This window comes from Pteronotus mesoamericanus, unplaced genomic scaffold, assembly GCF_021234165.1.
Source record: "Pteronotus mesoamericanus isolate MK-2021 breed Mesoamerican mustached bat unplaced genomic scaffold, CSHL_Meso_final contig_78, whole genome shotgun sequence".
Taxonomy (NCBI): Eukaryota; Metazoa; Chordata; class Mammalia; order Chiroptera; family Mormoopidae; genus Pteronotus; species Pteronotus mesoamericanus.
The window spans coordinates 18,010,620-18,029,318 of record NW_026555258.1 but is presented as its reverse complement, the minus strand read 5'-3'; the positions used below and the strand labels follow the sequence as shown (position 1 = coordinate 18,029,318).

Sequence of the window (18,699 nt, the reverse complement as noted above, 5' to 3'; positions counted from 1 at the left end):
TGAGTGGTCATTTGGAGGATATAGTTTTTCTGACAAAATTATGTAAGACCATAATGCAGTATATCCTTCATTAATTTTATTTCACTTAGCCAGATTAGGAAGAGGATGTTACTGCAGAACCATTCCTTGGCATCCTCAGTTTTCTTAAGGGCCTCTCTTAGTTCTTGGAAATTTGATTTACTCTTTTTGGAAGTATCTATTGTATCATCTTTGCAAATTCTCCACATTTGCTAAGTCTAAGTCTGCCAAACATTAACTTGTTAAAATGGCTTTATACATGATTAAAGTAGTTCTGTAGCATTTCCCAGCAACTTCTTTAAATCCTGCGTTTTTGGAAACATTTTTAGTTTTCGGTTTACATTCATCCTGCTTTTATGTGCTCAGGTGTTAGAGGATTCAAAAATCAGAATGAGAGAGTGGCAGAAACAGGTTCCTAGAACTAGACCTAGCATTTGGTTGGACAGCGGGGTAGGGGGGATGTTGAGTGGAGACTCATCAGCTTGTTGGTGAATGTTTTTGACTATGACTGCTCTTTCTTCTCGCCACAGTCTCATGATTAAAGGGTCATGGTTAATGAGCATCTGGGTAACGAAGACTTCTGTACTTTATTTGTGGGAGTAGTGCACATTCGCTCAATGACCTGTTAGAAAATTTAGCTCACTGACTCATTTAGGGCCTGGACTGAGTGAATGTTCCTCACAAAATCCCTGGAATGTGCTTCTTTAAGTTGTCGTACTTTAAACTTTCAAAAAGTTTGGCAGATTGATTGATAAAGGATTAAGGATCTTTGGTTTTAAGCCTTTATGGTTCCCCTGTTTTCAGTGCCTAGTCTGTTTTCACCATGTTCAGAACAGTCCAATCCATTCTTAGTGTTCATAGACACAGTGTACATTGCAAGTATAAAATTAGATGCCACCCTATGAGAACCAGGCTGGCGTCAGGCCAGGTCATTACAAGAGGCACTTGCTTTCAGTATGAGAGTTTTAGAAATCAGAAATCCATGGATGCCCCTCCTCCCCCGCCATGTCCTCATCAAACAGTTGTGCTTAATGTTCACGTATCTTTACAATACAGAGATGATTACCAAGAAATTATCGATGTGGGTGATTTGGGGATTACTAATTTAAAAACAAGGAAAATTCCCTTCCTTCCTTAGTCTCTGGGGGTTGTGCAGCAAGGGCTGCAGCTCTGAAAGCGAGAGGGAGGAGCGTTGCGCGCCGGGTGTTTGGAGCAATGCAGCATGTCTCTTTCTGAGGGGGCACAGGCTCAGGAGCATCACCTGAGAGGTGGTATAAAGTACTGGTGAGCAGCCCTGACTCAAGCAAACTATGCTTGTTTGAATCCTGACTCTTTTAATTTACTAGGTTTGTGACATTGGACAGGTTTCTTAAATTGCCTGACTCGGTTTTCTCATCTGTGAAATAGAGACAATAACAAACAGTACCACCTCATAAAGGTGAATGCATTACTGTATCTGATGTGCTCAGAGGAGAGTCTGGCATATGGTGGATGCCTGTCAGTGTGTATTATTATCTTGTTACCTTTAATTCTAAGCGGAGCTCTCTCTGACATTTCTGAATAGCTCAAGCCTCTGCTTTATAAGATCTAATGGCACCACCTATCACAGTAATGATAATAAGTACCATTTACTAGATTTACTTTTTTGATTATTGAGTTAGTGACACTTTCTGCATTAAACGAGAGTAAGAACCATGTTTGTTTGTTTTTTTAATTTAATCTTTATTATATTTTTTCCATTACTATTTAGTCTCCTTACAGTGCTCTCCCCCTAGCAATCCCATGTTTATTTTTGAACTACAGTGTTCAAAGAGCCTGGTGTTTTAAGAAAAATATATCAAATGAATAAGTCAGTATTTTTATAATTATAAAATAATTCGGCAATAAGATGTTATTTCACCTCTAAAATTAGCAAAGATTAAAAAATAATAATAATACTATCATACCTAGACAGAGCGGTAAGGAAATAGACACTGTGTCCTACAGTGGAAGCTGTCTGAGGTTGATCCTCCCTTGAAGGCAGTTTGACCAAAAGAATTAAATGTCTGTTTTTGATTCTATGTCTAGGCCTTAATCAGAATCACATCCAGGTATATTAAAAGGATAATATAAAAATATGTTCATTGTACCACTTATATTAGTGAATAATTAGAATCAAACTTAGCGAAAGTCTTAAAGGCTTGGTTAAGTATAGTATATTCCACATTAAAAATTTTGTAAAGCCATGGTTCTCAAATGAAGGTTCTTACATTGGCCACAAGATAGTTGCCAAACATTAGATAAAAACAGATTCCCAAGCTTAACCTTTTTGGGGAAGCTAGTGAGAATCTCTCGACTGGCGCTGAGGAACAGCCTCTGTTTTCTAAGGAGAACCCTAGGTAGGTGGTCTCAGTGCACAGCCGGATCCGGAGCCACTGCTGGAGGGGCTCTCCAGTTAGGCTTTGCCTCTCAGTCAGCTGAGTCACATGTTCTACTCATCTCTTAAAGCCAAGTAGAAGGCCAGCTGTATTAAAATCTGCAGGAACCTTAGAAAACAAGGAGAAGAAACTTCAGAAGAACCCAACCCCACCCCCAAAAATCTGGAAAAAGGAGGAAGATGAGATCAGATTATCCAAAAAGATAATTAGTGCCAAGCATCCTAACACAAGTCAAGGAAAAGTCGTCTTCTACCCACTAGAAAAATTAATGGACAAGTTTCCCCCCCCAAAAAAACAGAAGACTCTCCTTAGAACTGGAGCAGCAAGGCTTGGTTTCAGAGGTGACAGTGACCTACCTTAGAACTCCCTCCAGGCAGCGTTTTGAAGGAGTATCTCCGGCAACAGCATGGATGGAACTAGAGGGTATATGCTCAGTGAAGTAAGTCAGACAGAAGAAGGCAAATGCCTTACGGTTTCACTTATATGTAGAATCCATAAAAAAAACAAAACAGAACAAACGAGCAAACACAACAAAACCAGACTCAAAAAACAGAGACCAAAAGGATGGGGTAGGGGAAGGAGTGAAAAGTGTGAAAAGGAATATAGTCAGTAATATTGTGATAAGTTTACACGATGACAGATGATTACTAAAAGCGGGGCTGGTGATTACATTGTGAGGTATAAAAATGTCAAATCACTATTACACACATGAACCTAATATCATTAGTATCATATTGTATATCAACTATATTTATTTTTTTTAAAAAGAGTCGATGCACTACTCATTTATAGTTTCAGTCATTATAGATACTTCTGAGATCCCATGAGCAGGGGCCAGGCACGACCAAGGTGTTGCACCACAGAGAGTGGGTAGTCATGGTGTTCACCCTCTGACTTTACTTGGTACCTCTTGGGAGCCAGGTAATGTCCAGAATACTCAGTGATGCCTCTTCTTCCTTGAGTAGACCCAAGCAGCCTATCAGTTTCTGTCACCATACTTTCATGGGAGGCCCAGATGTTGATCTCTCCTGAAAACCCTCTGCACCCCAGGGCACCATCCACTGCCTTCAAAGCCAAGTAGCTCCAGGCCAAGTTCCATAGAGTGGCAGTGGGTGCAGTTCTGAAAAGTTTAATACCTAATATATACACATGCACATATTTACATACTCTTACTTAATTCACAGGCCTGTAGATTTACCCTCTAATTTTGTTGTTTATTGGATAGAATACATCCCTCTTCAGTTAGACTTCCTGAGTGAGCGAGGCAGAAAATTATAGCAGGTTTTCTGAGTGAATTTTTAGTAATGCATAATTGCAATTAAACATGATGCATACTTGTTGAAGGCTTTTTAGCCAGTGAATATTTCATGTGGATTGTTAACTCCTATTGCTTCTCTTGGCCTCTGTTCTTGTCAGGTTAGGAAGGAAGTGGTCAGACATGGGAGACACAAGGTTGAGCTGACAGGTGGACAGAACATGTGGGTAGCATATTTCAAGTCAAAGAATTCATAAGAACTCAGTTGAGTTTGTTCACTTTTATGTAATCATTCAATATTTGTTCGGTATTTATTGAATACCTTCTGTGTATCGGCCTTAATAGTTCTGGAGCCACAGTACTGGGTAAGGTTTCTACCCTTTCATAGTCTATATTTAGTGCTGAGAGAAGGATTGCAGAGTGAGAAGATGCCTTGCATGTATGGCTTAGCCCCTGAGCAGTATATTTTTGTAAAGATCCCCAAATCTTTAAAAAAAAAAAATTAGAAATCTAGTTCTGGGATTTGGACCTCAGCAGTAGGGAAAATGGTGATGCCATTTACTGAGATATTAATTAGGGAAACATTAGGGAATATGTATCTGCTAATGAGATTCACAGAAGTGGATGAAAGCTTCATCTAGCAAGACAGTACCAAGAGAGGACTTCCAGGACCACTGACGGACTTAGTTTTAAAGGTCAGAAAGAACCAGTAACAGAAATCGAGAAGTAGCAGTAGGAATGCAAAGTGGGTCAATGCTGAGAAATCTGTTAAGTGTAACTTATGAAGTGGAAAAAAAAAAAAAGGACCAAATTTGTAGTTGACTAAAATACTTCATAAAATTCAATATTGCTTATAATAAAGAAACAGATATCTAATATCATACTTAATTAGTGAAATATTGAAAGCTTTGCCATAAAAGTTAGGAATTAGAAAACAGTTTTGAAAAATGGGGATAATGAAGAGGAGAGATTTGCCTTCCTAAATATAAAACCATATTCAGCTATAGGAATTTTAAGTGATGCATTATTTATTGTAAAATAGGTGAACAGATCAAGGAATCAGAATGTTTTTGCAAAGGGATCTTACATAATGTTCAGCCCTTACCATATCAATTTTTTAATTCCTTTGCATTTCTCAGGAAAATGGTCTCTTTCCTCCTCTGAATATTTTTCTAAAATGAATGCTGTGACCCTAAGTTGGAGGGTTTAGTTCTATTACCAGTGTCCCTTTTATTTCTAAAGTATTTCATTTTATGAACAAAACTAGGTTACTCACACCTGTCAAAGACTCATCATCACATCTGGGACACCTATAACACTTTCATTACTCACCACCCTCATCCAGAATGGAGGGGCTATTAATATGATACATACAGTAGCTTCAAAATCTCATTCCAGTGAACAAGTACTTCACAATAATAAGAAAGATCTGCCTTTCTTTCCTGAGAACTGGTAAAGATGTAAGCTCTAATTTATATATTATGTAGCTGTATCCATGTATACTGTATAATTGCATCCATACTTATAACCACATTTAAAATGATAATGAGTAAAGAAAATACAACTGTCTGAATGTTTCATCTTTTTTGTACAAGCTTTAGAAGTAAAGCAGTAATCAGAATCTTTGTAAAACCTAGTAATTTTTGGAAACTAGAGGCCAGAGATGAGTTCTTAGAATTGAAGCAGCCCTGCAGGTTCCTGTGAAGGGCATGTTGGAGTCAAAGGTGACTTGCAGGATTTGGATTTCAGCATCCGAGGAGATGGTAGTGCATTTATTGAGACATTAATTTGGATAGTAATTGTCCGGGTATATACCTGATAACCAGACCCGCAGGGGTGGCGGAGAGACAGTAATCTAGTGAGAGAGAACATGAGCAGAGGGCCAGGACCACTGACAAAATTTAGCTTTGAAGGTCAAGAAAAGCGTGATGAGCCCCAGCAAGGAAAACTGAGACAGCAGAGCAGGGAGAGTAGTGTTTTTAGCTGCTGAGAAGCCAAAGGAAGACAACCAAGGAGTGTCCTGAAGTTCTGGACGCGGGGGCTATTAGTGACATTGGCCAGAGCCGTTCCAGTGGGAAGCAGAGCAGCATGTGTATTTTCACATCATTTTCTGAAATTGGGAATCAGCCTGCCTATAGTTCAGTTACCAAGGAGGGGCTGTATTTTCAGCATCTAGGACAGAGTTTTCATCATCAGACACTGCTGCTTCCTTAAGTCTTAGAAAATTTCATCAGGAGAATGAGGCTATGTAAATTCAAAGGCAGCTAAAAATGTTAACTCCACTTACTTTGAGATAGAATTTTCCGTTTTTCTGTTTACTGCCCTTGTTCTTTGAGTGGGCTGTAAAGCATGAACTATCATGTGAAATCATGCTCATTGAAGGAGAGATCACTTTAAAATGTGGTCAAATAATATTTTTAGTAAACACACATGGGGCATTTTGAATGGAATGCCATCACCAGAGAGATGACGAGCCGCATTCGTTAGGAAGGAGTAGGTGAACTATAGTAGGAGGGTTAGGATAAGAAGTACTTCAGATTGTTGCCTCTATTCTCCTTACCCTCTGAGTGGATGCTGGAATATCACAGAATATGGCTAAGGGTAGGTATATAATGGGGGGAATTCCAGAATCTTCCTTAGGTTCTTTGCTTGTGCTCATACTTCTGCCTAGAAGTCTCTTTTCTCCTTCTGCCCTATCCCTTTTCCTTTTCATATATGAATTTCTACTAATCCTTCAGCTCTTAGCTTAAATATCACTTTCTCAGAAAAGCTTTCTCTGATCCCCCAGAATAGAACAAGTCTCTGGTTTTATGCTCTCTTAGCACTCAGTGCATTGCGTTTGCAAAATTCTTATCAAATTGCAGCAGAATTATTTCTTGTATAATTAGTTGTTTGCCCTCTGTCGTCCTGCCATGGTGAATCCCATGTAGACACAGACATGACTGTCTTGTTCATGACAGTTTTCCTAGTGCCTAGAGACCCAGTGTCATTCTGTATTTGAATGAAGCGATGCCACTGAAGAGCCCATGGAATGGCTTTCTCTTAAAAGAAACTCAGGGACTGAAGTTTTAAGGTGACTGCAGAATAGATTGTATAACTGGTGTTAGGGCCTGTTTGCAGGACTCCCAGGGATGTCTAGGTAACTGGGTACACCATGAACAAGTTTCCCAACAAATTGGAATTTGAGTGATGTCACTTTAGGTGACTGTGGACATTAATGTGAGTAAAAGTACAAAGGCAAGGGGGTGCTGAAGTTACACAGCAATACTTGGATATAAGGAATTATTTAAATGATTCATAATACACTTGTATTATTTGCATTTTTATAATGATCAAATAAAGACAATTTTTTTTGCAGATTGATTTTATTTATTTTTTAAATGTCAAAATCCATTATGAAATATTAAAAAATTTTAATCCATTATAAAGTCTCAGCAATTAAAACAACATGACACCAGCACAGAAATAATCAAGTAGATCAATGAAACAAAATTAACATTCTAGAAACAAACATATATGTCTAACAATGTAATATATGATTAAATCGATATTTCAAATCAATGGGGAAAATAAGACTTACTCTACAAATAAGATGCATGAACCACTATTTTTGAAATAAAACAAATATAGGGCCCTATTTCACACATACAAAAAATACTCAGGTGAGTTAAAAATCAGTATGTAAAATCTAAGGAGCTTTAGGAGAAAATACAAAATAATATTTTTCTTACTCTGAAGTAAAATATTCAAACCCAGAAGCTTTAAAGTAAAATAATGACAATATGCTATATTAAACATTTAAGACTATACGGTAATATACATATAAAAAAAGTTAAAGGACAAGTAATCGAATAGGAAAGTATTTGCAACACATCAAAAAAACGGTTAATAGGTTTTGGTTTGTTTTTTCTTTTTTAAGGAAAAAATTCTACGTAACACATCATTGTCACAACCAGATTAATACGTATTAAAACTATTGGTCATATCAAGTACTGGTGACTGTGAAAGGAACTGAGTATTCATAGACTCTTTTTCTTCATCTCCTTAGAGCAGTCCCTGTAGCATATCTTGCAGTGCTGGTTTGGTGGAGCTGTATTCTTTTAGCCTTTTTTTTGTCTGGGAAACTCCTTATTTCACCTTCCCTTTTAATTGAAAGCCTTGCTGGATAGAGCAGTCTTGGTTGCAGACCTTTGCTTTTCATTACTTGGAATATTTCTTGGCATTCTATTCTGGCTTGTAGTGTTTCTGCCAAGTAGTCAGCTGCTAGCCGTATTGGGGCTCCCTTTTATGTTGCTACCTCTTTCTCCCTTGCTACCTTTAGGATTCTCTGTTTGTCTTTGATATTTGTCATTTTAATGATGATGTGTCTTGGAGTGGGCCTCATCGGGTTCCTCTTGAATGGGACCCTCTGTGCTTCCTGGACTTGTCTGACTTTTTCTCTCCTCCAATTAGGGAAGTTTTCCATCATTACTTTTTCAAACAAGTTCTCGATCCCTTCCTCCTCCTCTTCTCCTTCTGGTATCCCTAGTATATGGGTATTATTACATTTCATGTTGTCTTTCATTTCCCTAAACACCTCTTCTTTGTTTTTAAGTCTTTTTTCATTTTCTTGCTCTTTCTGGGAGCTTTTTTCTACCTTATTGTCCAGCTTACTGATTCATTCCTCTGCTTCACCTAGCCTGCTTTTGATTCCTTCTCCTGTATTCTTTCATTTCCTCTTGTCTCTTTATTAATAGTTTCTGTGTCCTTTTTCATGCTCATATAGTTTGCAGTAAGTTCCTTGTAGGTTCCCTGTAGTTTTTTTGTAATTCTCTCTGAGCTTAGTGAGCTCATTGAGCTTCCTTAGAACCATTGTTTTGAACTCAATATCTGATAGTTTACTTGCCTCTATTTCTTTTAGTTCTCTTTCTGGGGATTCCTCCTTCCCCTTCAACTGGGGGGTGTTTCTTTGTCTTCCCATTATTTGTGAAACTCTTCTTTTTTGCTTCTGCTTCTGAAATTGTTCCTTCTTGATTTCCTGACTTTGTGGTATGAACTTCTATGGTAGGAGACTGCTGGTTTTTTCTTTCTGGACCTGTCTCTGATGATGTCAGATGTTGACCCTGTCTGACCTTAGGCATTCTGTTTGAGGCTTCCAGGAATCTACTGTCTGTGGGTGTCTCCTTCAGTTGTTAATCTAGTCACTCTGCACTCAGCCGTCAGGCTTAGACACCGCAGGGCAGAGCATAGTCCCTCCTGGGGACAGGGTTATTGGGTCCTCTCATGCTGCTGCGGCTCAGGGGAGTGGTCTGCCTGAGCCAGATGGCTGCTGCCATATGGAGGAAGAGTCAGCACTGGGATCCTGCCAGCTACTCTCTCTGTATTCTCCCCAAAGCCTCAGTCTCCAGTCTCCTCAAGTGTCTCCAGACCACTCTGCACCCCTTTTAGCCAGGGATCTAGTATCTGTGACTGCCACTCTGTACTCAGCAGTCAGGCTTTAGCGTCACCGGGCCAGGGCCTAAAGACAGAAATATTTTGACATAGAATTTTAGATCTCTGGTGTGCAGCCTGCCTGCACCCTTACCCCAACAGCATCCTGCCCATTAGTGGCTCTCCCAATCTGTTCTTCCTTCTCTACTAAAACCTTTTCTTCCCCACTTTCCAAATTTAGCCCCTAATTCACTTTCTTGGACCTCTGCCTGCATCATTTGCTTTCTGGTGCCCAGCAGAGGACTGACAGATTGACTTCCCTTGTGTAACATCCATCCTAGAACGGGTCTAAGCTTTTGTTGACTCTGCCTCTAGTAAGGAAGTTTCCAATGGCAGAGGGTGAAGTTGTTAGTACTTCACCTTGATTAATTAAAAAAATACATATTTTATTATCAAGGGCCTGACTGAACATCTCTCTTTATGACTTTGGAAGTAAAATGTACGATAAAAAAGGTCACTTTTTTACTGGTTAAGTCAGTGTCTCCCCCCGCCCCCCGGCCTTTCTCCCCCTCCCTCCCCCCGCCCCTGTTACACAGGCACTAATAAAGGAAAGTGATAAATTTCCTCACACCTCACAACCATACTTTTTGCTGTATTTTCCTGTCATTGTCCATTTACAATGGTATTAACTGGATATAGTTCTGAAGTGCATTTCTTTCTTTTGCTACATGATGGTCATGGTCATAGTTAAAGGAAATGGAAGTAATTGAGACATGAGAATATCTTGGGTAATAACGGCTTCTTATTTGGATTGTTTCCCTTTAGGAAAGACACTGCTGATCCTGTAACATGGAGGACTGCCTTCATACCTCATCTGAGAATCTATCCAAATTGGTCAGCTGGGCCCACAGCCATGGGACTATCTGCAGCCTCATTCCTAACCTGAAACACTTGCTTTCGGAAGGTTCCCATGGGAACCTGACCGCAATGTGGGGCTGTAGTGCTGGTCATGCTTATCACTGGCCACTGACAGCTACTTGCAGAGCTGGGTCCCAAGAAAGGGTCTGTTTCCAGGATAACAGAAGTTTTAACTCTGATAGTCCCAGTATAATCGGAGTGCCCTCTGAGACACAAACTAGCCCAGTTGAAAGGTACCCTGGGAGACCAGTGAAAACGAAGCTAGACTGTAATCGGACCAGAGACTCTTGTGACTTCTCTTATTGCAGTGAGCCCTCTGAACTGGACGAAGCTGTTGAAGAGTATGAAGATGAAAACACCCTGTTTGACATGGTTTGTGAGTCTTCTGTTACAGATGAGGATAGTGACTTTGAACCCCAAACCCAAAGGCCTCAAAGCATTGCTCGAAAAAGGCCTGGAATAGTCCCATCTTCTCTCCATTCAAGCTCCCAGGCTCAGATGGTCGATGACTGCAGCACTGATGTCATCATCAAGAAAATCAAACAAGAGATTCCCGAAGATTATTACATTGTGGCAAATGCAGAACTGACTGGAGGAGTAGACGGACCAGCCCTGTCGTTGACACAGATGGCAAAACCCAAACCTCAGACTCATGCTGGTCCTTCCTGTGTCGGGTCTGCTAAGCTAATTCCCCATGTAACATCTGCCCTCAGCACAGAGCTAGATACACATGGTGTTTCTGCATCCCCCTCTGTGATGTCCAGACCAGTCGTCCAGAAGAATGCCAGGGCACCTCTGGCTTCACCAAACAGAGGACCCTCCGGTGCCCATGGCACCAACCAGCAGGTGGCCATGCAGATGCCTGTGAGCACATCCCATCCTAACAAACAGATTAGCATCCCTTTGTCTGCCCTGCAGCTTCCTGGACAGGATGAGCAAGTTGCTTCTGAAGAGTTCCTGCCCCATCTGCCCAGCCAGGTCTCCTCCTGTGAGGTGGCCCTTTCTCCCTCAGTTAACACAGAACCAGAAGTGAGCTCCAGTCAGCAGCAGCCCCAAGTGGCCCCAACCATAACCACCGAGGCCATGGCACAGTGCATACCAGGTATGGCACGGGAGGTGACAGTGAGTCCCTCATCCACGTAGATCGGAGAATTCTGCGCCGTCACACTTCTAAAGCCATAGACTCAGTTTGCTAGACTTCAGGCCTCTATTATTCTCAGAAAGATAGAAATAGTGAAATGTTTTACATCCAGGTAATTTGAATTAAGGCCATCCATCCAGTTGATGTACATGAGGACAGCTGTAAGTAAGGTAGTGCTGTTGATAATACATGGCTAGATTTAAGCTTTGTATCCGATCTTAAGCTGAATTTTTATAAGTGAAATTATTTTAAAAAAATTTTTATGCTTTCCTATTAGTATCAAGGTATTTGGTTGCTGTTTGAAGCCAGAATGATGTTGAGCTAGGCCCACAATGACAATAGACCTAATGTTTTTCCATTACTATTTATTTGTCTGAACCAGCTTGGCATTTCTATTTATTTTTATTGGTGTGGCAGTTTAAGACAAGTTTTGTTAAAAAAAAAAGTATTTGATCTTTCAAAATTTAAAAGAATCAGATAGCTTGTATTTCTGGAATACATGAGTATAACTGGAATGGATTGAAAGGAGAGGGAAATAATTATCTGTGATTCTAACATTTAATGTTCTGTAATTTTAACATTCACTACTTATTTATCTGGGTTATTATTATATGAAGGGAGTTTGGATGTCATGCTTTTAGGTTCATCATTCAGATCTAATGAGCCAGAGTTAGACACATGGACAAAAATAAACAGACATACAGAAGATATAGAATGCAGAAATTTGTGGCACATTTTGGTTTCATTTTAGTCCCTCTCAAAGTCATGATTTTGGGAAAAGTTTTCTAGAGGCCTGAGGTACCTTTGTCTTTACCCTACAACTTCCTACAATTAAGTTGCTTTATAAAATGCTTTCCCTATGTTAGTGTCAAACCTAAGATCACCAAAGGAAACATTTGGTTTATGATTTTCTTAACACAGTCATGGTATTATAATAAAACATACAATAGAAAATATATCTTGATTCAAAATTGTGCTTTCAGTTTATTTTTCTTTCATTTTAAAATAATAGCTTTCTTGAGATATAATACACATAACCATAAAATTCACTCTTATAAAGAGTATAGTTCAGTGGGTTTTGGTATATTCACAGGCTTGTGCAACCATCGCCAGTATCTAATTTCAAAAAATTTTCATCACCCCAGATAGAAACCCCATACCCATTAGCAGACAATTTTTCCTTCTGCCCAGCTCCTGTCAAATCACTAACCTACTTTCTCGATGGATTTGCCTATTTTGCACATTTCCTATAAATGAGTCATATAGCCTCTTGCGATGTCCTTCTTGCACTTAGCATAATTTTTTAAAAGATTAATCTATGTTGTAGCATATATCAGTGTCACTTTCCTTTTTATTGCCAAAATAGTATTTCTTTGTATGGATAATAGCATGGGTTGTTTTTTTTCTTTTCTTTCATCAGTTTATGGACATTTAGGTTGTTTCCGTTTTTTGGCTATTGTGAGTAATGCTGTTAATAACATTGTGTACAAGTTTTTGTGTGGACATATAATTTTGTTTTGTTTTGGCAGCTACCTAGAAGTAAGATTGCTGGCTTATATGGTAACTCTATGTTTAACTTTTTGAGGAGCTGCCTTTAAACTGTTTTCCTAAGCAGCTCCATCATTTTACAATCTCACCAGCCGTGTTAAAACATTCCTATTTCTCCACATGCTTACCAAGGCTTGTTATTTTCTAGTTTTAAAAAATCATAGTCATTTAGTTTGTTGTGTTAAGTAGTTTCTCACTGAGTTTGCTCTGCATTGCCCTAATGACTAATGATACCGAAATTTTTTTCTTGGGGTTATTTACCATTTGTATATCTTCTTTTGGGAAATTCAAATCCTTCCCATTTTCAGTTAGATTGTCTTTTTATTGGTGAGCCATAAGAGCTCTTTATACATTCAGAATACAAGTCCCTTATCAGATACATGATTTGTAAATATCTCCCATTCCAAGAGTTGTCCCTTCCTCCCTCCCTCTCTTGCGCCCTCCCTTCCTCCCTTCCTTTCTTTCAAGTTTTACTTCAGTCATTTAATAACAATATGGTCTTTGGCTAATCTTCACATCATTAGAGACAGTATTATCTTTATTAGCTTGAGAAAGTCTTAGTACTAGGAAATTTGACTCTTGATACATATAGGATATAAGCAGTACCTTTTCACTTAAATAGCTGTGAATCTAATTTGTTTATTTGTTTCTCTCCCCCAACCACCACCTTAAAAAAAAAAGTAGGAGACTCAGTCTGACAGAATGTTCTGCATTCTCACTTAATTTATATTTGAGGGTACGATTATATTTTGCAAAGTGAGTCAGTGTACCAAAACAGTGTAGTAAGACTGTTATGTGTATTGTACACCTTTCCACTAATGTACCCTTGCACAGCAAGATGCAAGATTTACTTGCATCTGCCTAGAGGATGGTAAATGAGACATTGGGGCTCTTTATTAAACCAAATATGAGTATCTTACTATGTAATTATTTTGGAAAAGAAATTCAGCCTATTGGAAAACAATTTTAATCTATTTAATGTTATATAGATTATATCTTCTTTGGGTTTTTTTTCCCTTTCTCTCAATGAAATTGCACTTTTAAGATAGCTATAAAAAGCAAACATGGCCAAGAATAGCATATAACATACACAATCGTTAAACTATGATTTGGCTTTACTGTCACGGGGGAGATTAGTTTAGCTGGGAGTTGAACCTTCATGAAAAAGCAGTATGAAGAACTGGTGGTGGGAATTTCCTAAGGCATGATTTTGATATTTTGATCCATTGTTCTGTGGAAGAATATTTTATTGCTAAGATATTATTAACTTTAGGGACACACTGTTTGGATTGGAAACGTCATGGGACAGATAAAAATCTGACATTTTTCTATTGGGGCATATGTAGAAAGTTTACTTATAATTTACCTGTTTCACAGAACCCAAAGTAGGCTTTGTGCTAAAAAATTTTATTTGTTTTGCATATTTATTTATAGTATTTATTTGTGTACATTTATTTATAGTCTTCATTCTAAACAGGTTTTTTTTTAAATTTAGAACCCTGCACATCCAAATATATGTGAGTAAATATGTACAGATGGACCTTACACAGTTATATAAAGCATTACTTGGGACTAAGCAAAGAAGAAAGGATCTGAAAGAACTAGGGGAAAGGAGAAGTAGGTACATTTAAAAATGGATGTTGTATAGGTTTGAGTGAGTCTTTATCAGATCATTGTAGAAATACTGCATATGTTTGAATAATTTATTACTGCTTTGCTGGGCAATATTTTCCTTTTTTATTGAATTTATTGGGGTGACATTGGTTAATATAATTATAGGTTTCAGGTATACCATTCTATAATACATCATCTGTATATTGTATTGTGTGTTCAGCACGCCAAGTGACAATATTTTATTTTTAATTCATTTTTATTGCATTTTTCATTACTATTTATCCCCCTGATGCCCTCCTGTGCCCCACAATCACCACACTGTTGTTCATGTCCATGAGTCCTTTTTTCATTTTGTTTGATCCCTCTACCCCGTAACTACCCCATCTCCCAGAGCTGTCAGCCTGCTATCTATCAATGAGTCTTTCTCTATTTTGCATATTAGTTCAATTTGTTCATTAGGTTCCACATACGAATGAAATCATATGGTATTTGTCTTTCTCTGACTGGCCGATTTCACTTAGCATAATGTTCTCTGGGTCTATCCATGCTGTTGCAAAGGGTAAAATTTTCTTTTTTATGGCTGAGTAGTATTCCACTGTGTAAATGTCCCATAGTTATTTTTTCCATTCATCTACTGATGGACAGTTAGACAGCTTCTGTATTTTGTCAATTTTGAATAATGCTGCAATGGACATAGGGGTGCTTATATTCTTTTGAATTAGTGTTTTGGGTTCCTTCGGATAAATTCCCAGAAGTGAAAACACTGCGTCATAAGGTAGTTCCATTTTTAATTTACTGAGCTATCTTCACACTGCTTTCCACAGTGGCTGCACCAGTCTGCATTCCCACCAACCGCGCAAAAGGGGTTCCACCCATCTCCACATCCTTGCTAGCGCTTGTTTGTTGATTTATTGGCGATAGCCATTCCGACTGGTGTGATGTAATAATCTCATTGTGGTTTTAATTTAAATTTTTCTGATGATTAGTGACATTGAGCTTCTTTTCATATGTCTATTGGCCATCTGTATGTCCTCTCAGAAGAAGCATTTATTCAGGTCCTTTGCCTATTTTTTAATTAGAGTGGTTTTTTTTTTTTTGGTGTTGAGTTTTGTAAGATCTTTATAAATTTTGGATATTAACCCCTTATCAGATGTATCAGTGAATATGTTCTCCGATTGCATGGGTTGTCCTTTATTTTGTTGACAGTTTCCTTTGCTGTGCAAAACTTTTTAGTTTAATGTAGTCCCATTTGTTTATTTTCTCTTTTGTTTCCCTTGCTTGAGGAGATATATCAGAAAAATTACTGCTACGGACAATATCTGAGATTTTACTGCCTATATTTTCTTCTAGGATTTTATAGTTTTGGATCTAACATTTAAGTCTTTAATCCATTTTTAATTTATTGTATGTGGTGTATGAAGGTGACCTGGTTTCATTTTTCTGTATGTATCTGATTATTTTCCAGCACGATTTATTGAATAAAACTGCCTTTAGCCCATAGTATGTGCTTGCTTCCTCTGTCAAACATTACTTGACTATAAAGTTGTGGGTTTACTTCTGGGCTCTCTATTCTGTTCCATTGATCTATGTATCTGTTTTTATGCCAGTACCATGCTGTTTTGAGTATTACAGCCTTATAGTATCATTTGATATTAGGTAGCATGATTCCTCCAACTTTGTTCTTTTTTTCTCAAGATCACTCTTGTTATTCAGGGCCTTTTGTGGTTCCATATAAATTTTTGAAGTATTTGGTCTAGTTCTGTGAAATACATCATTGGTATCTTGATAGGAATTGCATTGAATCTATATATTGCTTTGTGTAGTATGGATATTTTAATGATGTTAATTCTTCCTATCTGTGAACACAGTAGGTGCTTCCTCTTATTTGTATATTCTTCAGTTTCTTTCTTCAGTGTCTTACAATTTTCCAAATACAGATTATTTTTATATTCTTGGTTAGATTTTTTCCTAGATATTTTATTCTTTTTGAAGCAATAGTGAATGGGATTTTCTTTTTTAATTTCTGATAGTGCATTTTTGGCATATAAAAATGCAACTGATTTCTGGATATTAATTTTGTATCCTGACACTTTTCTGAATTCATTTACCAGTTCTAGTAGTTTCTTGGAAGACTCTTTAGGGTTCTCTACGTACAGGATTGTCATCTGCAAATAAAGATAGTTTTACTTCTTCCTTTCCAATTTGGATGCCTTTTATTTCTTGTCTGATTGCTACGGCTAGGACTTCCAGTACTATGTTGAATTAGAGACATGAAAGTGGACAACCCTGTCTTATTCCCAGTCTTAAAGGGAATGCTTGTAGTTTTCAGCTGTTGAGTATGATACTGGCAGTGGTTTTGCCATATATGGTCTTTATTATATTTAGGTATGTTCCCTCTATTCCCACTTTGCTGGGAGTTTTTTATCATAAATGGGTGCTGGATTTCATCAAATGCTTTTTCTGCACCTATTGATTTGATCATGTGGCTTTTATCCTTCATTTTGTTTATGTGATGTATCACATTTATTGATGTGCAAATTTGTACCAGTCTTGCATTCCAAGAATAAATCGCGCTTGATCATGGTGTGTGATCTTTTTGATATATTGCTGTATTCAGTCATCTAATATTTTATTGAGGATTTTCGCATCTATGTTCATCAGGGATATTGGCCTATAATTTTCTTTGTAGTGTCTTTATCTGGTTTTGAAATTATGATAATGCTGGCCTCATAAAACAAGCTTGGGAGTCTTCTCTTGAATTTTTGAAAATAGTTTGAGAAGGAGAAGTGTTAGTTCTTCTCAGAGTGTTTGGTAAAATTCACACGTGAAGCCATCCAGTCCAAGGCTTTTGTTTGCTGGGAGATTTTTGATTACTGTTTCAATTTCACTGGGTGTAATCTGTCTATTTAGATTCTCTGATTTTCCGTATTTAGTTTTGGAAGATTGTACAAGATCTGTCTGGAAAACAGTCCAGCCATTGTTAACATAATGAGAACGGTTTGCGCGGCATCAGTGTAATCTGGCAGCTAAAAGTGTGGACTGGGATGCACATATGTGAAAAAAATGACTTCACTGTACTAGACATCGCTGAGTGAGCACGTGTACTGTGTGGTCATCGCATTCAAAATGACTGAACAAGTAGAGCAATGAAGGTGCATCAGATTTTGTGTTAAGCTTGAACATTCCTCCAAGGAAACTATTTGGATGATTCGAAAGGCCAGAGCTATGGGCAACTTATGATCGGCAGCTTCATCACAACAGTGCGCCCACTCATGCATCACATCTTGTGCAGAGTTTTTTGGTGAAACATCGAATTACTCAGGTGTCTGAGCCCCACTACAGCCCAGGTTTGGCACCTTGCAACTTCTGGCTTTTCCCAAAACTAAAATCACCTTTGAAAGGGATGAGATTTCAGACCATCAGTGAGATGCAGGAAAATATGACAGAGCAGCTGATGGTGATTGAGAGAACTGTGTGAGATCCTAAAGTGCCTGTCTTGGAAGGGACTAAGGCACCGCTGTCCTATGTACAATGTTTCTTGTATCTTGTATCTTCAATAAATGTCTGTATTTTTCATATTACATGGCTGAATATTTATGGACAGACCCTGTATGTTTCTAGGTACTTACCATTTTGTCCAGGTTGTTCAATTTGTTGGCATATAATTGTTCATAATATTTTCTTATGGTCCTTTGTATTTCTTTGGTGTCAGTTGTTCTTCCTCCTCTTCATTTTTTATTTTATTTGGGTCCTTTCTTTTTTTTCTTGATGAGCCTGGTTAAAGGTTTGTCAATATTGTTTGTCTTTTCAAAGAACCAGCTCTTGGATTCACTGATCTTTTGCATTGCTTTTTTAGACTCTATTTTGTTTATTTCTGCTCTGATCTTTATTTCCTTCCACTCACTTCGGGCTTTGTTTATTGTTTGAATAATATTTTAAAATAAGTTGACAAGTGACTACTGAGTCAGCAGAAACAAAGACAAATTGTTCCATTTTGTTTAGTGTTTAAGATGCCATTTAAATTCTGTTCCCCTAATGGGGGAAAAAAAAAAATCCTTATTTCTGTTCAGAACTAACCTCACAGAGTTACAAAATTTTAATCAAGGTGTGGGTAAATTTATTAATTTTCACCTCAGCTCTATGATACTGTTCAACACAAATCTTAGGAAATTTTGATGAATAATGGAGACATACATTATTAGAAGAATTATCGATTATCTCCTTGTAGCTTAGATTCTGTTAATTTTGGAGGTTTTTAAGTTGGACATTTGTCATAAATTTAAATCTTTATTGCCTCATGAGCTGAGAAGCAGTTATCTGGGGAATGCAGCATCCACATTCTGGGGCACATTTTTATTTCATCTGGGTACCCAGTAACT

General features: G+C 37.9%; 1 protein-coding gene across 1 annotated transcript in view; it reads left to right on the top strand.

Moving 5' to 3' along the window:
* KIAA1958 (KIAA1958 ortholog) overlaps positions 1-18,699 on the top strand; it is a 101,486-nt gene that overhangs the window by 35,847 nt on the left and 46,940 nt on the right. The window contains exon 3 of the mRNA XM_054584516.1: positions 9,925-11,119. Coding sequence (XP_054440491.1) covers positions 9,949-11,119 — 1,171 coding nt within the window. The 5' untranslated portion in view covers positions 9,925-9,948. The remainder of the gene's footprint in view (positions 1-9,924; positions 11,120-18,699) is intronic.